General features: G+C 40.8%; 1 protein-coding gene across 2 annotated transcripts in view; it reads left to right on the top strand.

The window, feature by feature from the left end:
• Positions 1 to 406: 406 nt before the first annotated feature.
• The window catches only part of PDE1C (phosphodiesterase 1C), a 294,638-nt gene continuing 289,044 nt past the window's right edge, over positions 407 to 6,000 (top strand). For both annotated transcript variants that reach the window (XM_030445208.1, XM_030445209.1), the window contains exon 1: positions 407 to 491. In XM_030445208.1, the coding sequence (XP_030301068.1) occupies positions 407 to 491 (85 nt within the window). The remainder of the gene's footprint in view (positions 492 to 6,000) is intronic.

Below are 6,000 nucleotides of genomic sequence, written 5' to 3'. Positions count from 1 at the left end.
CTTTTTTTTTTTTTTTTTTTTTTTTTTTTTTTTTTTTTTTTTTTTTTATTTATTATTATTATTTTAATTGTGTGCTGACTCCTACACGGAGATTTCCCAGATACAGCCGGCTTCTTGACTCTGCTAGTCTAGCACTAAATGACTGCTGGGTTAGATACTGGAGCCTCTAACCAGTTGTTCAACTCGGAGCAGGCAGGTCGGGGAGATGCCAGGGAGAGGGGCAGGGGGAGGAGAAAGCTGCTGGGTGCCTGCCTCTCGGATTCAGCTCCCCGCAGCAGGAGATGTGTGGGGTTGGGTGTGTGCGCTGTCTCCGGCAGATATTCAGAGGCAGCTAAGAGAGAACTCAAGCGCTCTGCTTCCACAGGGGAGAGGAAGGCTGCTGCTGAAAGTACAAGCTGGCAGGATCATGACAGAGCCAAGCAGCAGAAAGGAGGGGTTTAAAAAATGCCGGAGTGCTACTTTCAGCATCGATGGCTATAGCTTTACGATTGGTGAGCCTCATTTCATTCGCCTTCTTTCTCTTCATTGTTTCTCTTTCTTTCCTCTCTTCCTTTGCAGCTTCAGTAAGTCCAGGTAAAAGACTGCTGCTGACAACTGCCTTTTCTTAAGATATGCCTTTAAAAGGTATAGATGCTCTGCAACTATTCTCTGGATTGGTTTTCTGTGCTGCCTTCTGTATTTTTTTCTGCCCAAGAAACTTGCCTTTGATACGCAGCCGCTCTAAATCCTTTTGCTGGGTTTTGGCACGAGTTCACTGACATGTTTGCAGAACTTTTGTTGTGGAACCTTATCTCAGGCAAGCCTGGGCTTCAGGATTGTAGGTTTCCAACTTGTTAGCTGTGTTTCCTTCCGATGAACCCAGAACATAACTCCCTGGGAGCCTTGGCTTTGCTTCCAAAATTTCTTTGTTCACTCAGTGCTTCCAAATTCTGTAAACTTTTGCCTTTTCTCCATTTGTGTAAGGATGTACATAACAGTTCTTGTTGCCTCTAAAACACAGAAATTGCTGGGGCAGTGAAAGATGCTATGAGAGATTAGGAATTTTAGGACTGGCTGCTGCAGCTGTTTGAAGAGTGCAGTTTATTATTTCTTCACTGTCTCAGGGAAACATGAGGCTTCTCAAGCCAACAGGTGCCTGTGTGTTTATCCAAGAGACTGGCTGTACAAAAGTTAAAATCTGAGGGTTCCCTGAGCAGGCTGCTTTGCTAAAGCTGTGTATCTCCCTGGGCTACATTAAATAAATCCCTGCAAGTCTTAGAAACAAGGCAAGCTTACATCCTATTTTAACTTTTCCATGAAATCCAAGTTAAAATATATGGAACACTGAGTTGTAATAAATAATTGATACAAATTCCCCTGGAATACCCTTAAGATGAGAGACACTCTGCTTCCTTGCAGGTGTGAACTCAGGAAAGTTTTCCCTGATTTTTACAGGTGTAATTGGCTAAGAATTTCATCTGATAGTGTTGGATACAAGTTTTTAATCATGTGGGAGGTACCTGTTTATTCCTCTGCTTTAGGGAAATTTTGTTTGACAGTCATTAACATCATGCAAACATTAAACTCGCTGAAAAAAATTTGAGATGCAACCATATTTCATTAAAATATCTTCATGTAATCATCTGTTAATGTGCACATAGCATTGTAAAGGTGAAACTGTCAGGCAAATGCTACTTTTGAAATTTCTTTCCTGAATTCCTGAATAGGAAGGTGGTAGTCTATCCACAGGTTAAGTTGCAGCATGCTCACTTTTGAACTGTTTTACCTTAATTTGCCCTCCTCTCAGCATCATTACTAATAGTGTTATTTCATGAGTCTGTGTGTCTGGAGGATAAGCATTTCCTTTCTAAAGGCACATTATCTGAAGATGCTGAACATTAATGAATGTGCCTAATTTTAAAATTTATTTTTTTTTTTTTTTTTTGTGAAAAAAACAACAGGATTGCTGTTTGTTGCTCTGCTGTCTTAATAGCTACTCATGCTCATAAAGTGAACAGACCAAATTTTGGATCAAGTGACTCAGGTTTAGAACTGCAGCTTCTTTTGCTTCTTAGGATAGTTGTTGCATAGGAGATCCTGTGCTATTTTCTTCTCCTTGGTGCACAGAACCAGCATATTGATTCTGTGAGCTGTGCATTACATAACATGTATTTTTGTATCTGGGCAAGTGTGCATTGGATTGACTCACATAACCATGAAAAACTTTGTAAACATGCTATATAGTATTACCAGCACTGTCTGGTAGACAGACCTTAATAATTAAAGTATTCATTAATCTTTGTATTGAAGAAAAAAGAATGTTTCCAGAAGACCCCACAGCACTATTAGTGTGTCAGGGGTGGGCTTGAACTTTTTTTTTTTTTTTTTCATCAGATGAGCCTTTGATGTAGATATCTAGTCTTGGATACTGCAAATTTCTAACAAGTTTTGGGGAAAATGCCAAGTGTCTGGTGATGAAGTATCAGCAAGGAGAGGAGGCTGATGCTCTTGGGGTAGAGAGTAATATCAGGTTGAAAGAAATGAGTTTCCATTTGGGTGCAAAAGAAAAATATTTTTCATTGTTTCACCCTTACGCTAATTGTTAAGAAGAGATGAACTTCACAGTGTCAGACCTGGGTCTGACATCAAACATGGATGTATGTGGGCATAGAAGAAGGCTGGTGCAAGAAGAGCTCCTTGCTGATGGCTTGCAGTTAGACAGCCCCGTGTCTCTGGAGCTGGTTAGCAGCTGCTCCCACAGCAGCATCACCTGGAGCAGCTTCTTGACAGCTCTAGCTTTCACCTTGGTTGTTTACAACGCTGAGGGTGGGACAGGAGAGCTGTGGGAAACCTGCACTTCCTGCAGGGACTTTACAAATCCTTTTGGAAGAAAGGGATGTACCATATCAGAAAGACAAATGCATTTGGATACTCTATAGCTTTCTTCCTTGCAGAGAAACAAGGTGGTTGAACATTAGGTTACCACCCTGAGGTGGTAACAGAGAACCTGAGGAGGTCTGAGGTGTGCTGCTTAGGTTACACGGAAGCTTTCCATCCGGTTTTGGATATTTTGATTTTATGGACTATTTGCATTGGTAGTGTGATAAAAAGGGACAACAGTCGAGCCACAGTGTGAGCCATTTAGTGGGACCATTCAAGACCAGAATCGTGTAGTTCTATTTCCTCTAGAAAGCTTGATGTATCTCAGAAGAAGGCTTTGGGAGCAAATCTCAGATTCTGTCAAGTTTTGTATACACAAGTGATTGTATTTGTGCTCTAGATTAACTTGGGCTAAATTTTCCTCCACTAAAAGTATAAACCATAATTGACTGACTAAAGGTGCAAGACAGAAAAACATCCACTGCCTTTAAGCCTGGGAAAATGGAAAAAACAAACATTAACAAAAGAATATTTTCTTTCTGTGTTTATCACCTTCCTATGATTAAGAGCTAACTTTAATAAAACTCCCACTCTCTGCTTTTCATATCCAGAAGCACTTGGCAACACTGTTTTGTCCCATCCCTTGTATCTAATAATTTTATTTTTATAGATTAGAATGAAATTAAGAGACAGGGGTTTCTCCTGCATCTCAGGTGTTACAAGAGAGGAGGGATGTGGCACTGAAACTTACCTAGATTTAATCTAGCTCACAGCAGTTGTTTCTAAATCTTGCAGGAAAGTTTCTTTAGGAGGACACCATCACTGTTTTTTGTGCAAAAGCTCTCCCTCCAGTTGTTACCAAAGACCTGAGGTTTTTCTTGGTGGTACATGTGAGCCCTTATTTGAAAGAATTCTTTTAAAATGGAGTTTTCTTAATGTTGCTGGAGTTTCTTATGTTGAATTTTGCTGCTTGAAACCCATTTTACCATCCCTTTCAACCTAACAGGAAGAACACCCAAAGCAGTTTTTGCTACTCCCTCTGACTGATCACTTTAAAAATGCCCTCTGTGTTTTGGCCAAAGAAAATGTTGCTTGAGGAGATGCATGTGCTGTGTTGGTCTGAGCTGGGGAAGATTGGAAGCAAGCTGAATATTGAATTCAGCTTTATTAAGAGAAGGAAAAATACCTTCAGCTCTCTGTTGTGTGTTAATTTTTAAAGAAAATGATGTTGTAGATTTTCTATTATTCTTTCTTTAAAGGTTGTCCACTAAGAGTTGAATAGACAGGAACGGGTTTTTATTCTAGAAAGAAACCAGAGAAATAAGAGCAGTTTCAATTTCTATACTGTGTTTTGGCCAGAGAGCTGTGTACGTTAGCTGTTTTGGCTTTATTTATTTTCAATCATATTGGGGTTTTTCATTCATCTGAGGGCAACAGCACCTTTGCAACCCACGAAAGAGGCAGGTTTAGCAGAAGCCACCTGTAGGCCCACATGCTGTGCATTTTCATAGAGATTTACTTTAATTCTGCCCTTGTAGTTGCTTGTAATAAACGTGATTCTGACTGCAAGCAAACTGTAATTATAAGGTGCTGACAAATCTTTCACCAATTCTGCATGCGGGTCACTTGTAGCCTGTCTTCAAAGGAGCTCTGGGCGAGCTGTCTGTCCATGGGGTTAGTTTGCTTTTGGGGAGAGGGGGAGGTATCTCTCCCTGCACATGAACAGTGTCCCTGGCAAATAGGAGAAGGGGGAACGCATATAGCCACCACTTTCCCTTTTCTTTCTACCTAAACTCTATCGTTTTCTTTGCCACGACATGATACAAATTTTTAAAACAACAATGAACCTCCCAAACCCTTGCTTTCCACCTTCTCCTCTCCCCTCCTCTCCCCTCCTCTCCCCTCCGGACATTTTTTCAGTCAGAGCTGATAGGAGGCACTGATGTTTTCTGTGTAAACAATGAAATACTGTCATCTGAAATCTAGTAACTGGGAAATCTAAGTTTATGTATATAATAAAAAACCCAAGTTTGCAATGGGATGTGAGATTTCTAATGTAATTTAAGGAAGTCTGATGTGGTTATAACAGACTATAAATAACTAAAATGTCTTCTAGCATAGTCCTACCCCCAGCAAATTCACCTAAAGAAAGCTGTCAGCAAGTAGATTGTGACATAAAACTCTGAAGTTATGAGAGTATTTTCTGCTCCCCTCATTACAAAATTGTGTTATACCTTCAAACCAGTCTGGTCTCCTTACACTCTGCCTGCAAATACATCTGAAAGGCATCTGTATAGTTGGTATGTGTGTGGGCAAGGCACCCTTAGTGTGGGGTGGATGGTCTCTGCCACAGGAATTCCTGTTTTGGTATTTCACCTGAAGCTGCTTCTATAAAGGGGTGGGAGATGGTGATTCTGTGTCATATCTAGGGTCTCAGTATTGCATTGGCACCTTTGATGTTGCACAGGGGTGGGCTTCTGTAAGCTAAATAAATGATCTTTAAAAGTACTACAGTGGTGGTTATTGCATGGCAAAAGGCCTGGCAATGTTTTCATAGAGCTCTGCCCACTTCTCTCTGTGGGCAGTCTACCTTATCACTGCTACCTGCTCTCCACAGCTGTGCTCTGCTGCCTGGACCTTGGCATCCAGGAACACAGTGAGTGTGGGGGACTCTCCCCCTCTCTGTCAGAGTTGTTCTGAGTGAGAAATTACCAGACAGGATTCCACACCAGCTTCATCAGCAACTTTCAAAAGGTCAGATTCCGGTTACAGGTCTCTGTGTCAGGGTCACATCAAAAGTGCAAGTTGTAAAACCTTTGCAGAATGTTTTGATGTGAGAAAATGGGTATTCCTGTTTTCTGCAGCCGAGTTCCATACATAGGAAAATAACCTCTAGAGCCCTAGAGGATGAGGAGAGATGTTAATGGATAAAACCAGTGTCATCACTGTCAAGAAGTGTTCCTTTAATTACTTCACATGAATTTTTAATTGTTTTTTTTTTAAGGTTGGCAAATTACATAAATCCAGGTTTTGTTGCTCAGTCATGTCTGACTAACTTTTCAACGAATGCCACCAAATGATCTAAACCCCTCAGTGTCTTGGGAATAAGATTCACTAATGGAAGTAGCTATGAAAACTAGG

The sequence above is a fragment of the Calypte anna genome, chromosome 2 (genome assembly GCF_003957555.1).
Source record: "Calypte anna isolate BGI_N300 chromosome 2, bCalAnn1_v1.p, whole genome shotgun sequence".
NCBI classification, from domain to species: domain Eukaryota; kingdom Metazoa; phylum Chordata; class Aves; order Apodiformes; family Trochilidae; genus Calypte; species Calypte anna.
This window is presented reverse-complemented; position numbering and strand designations above follow the sequence as displayed.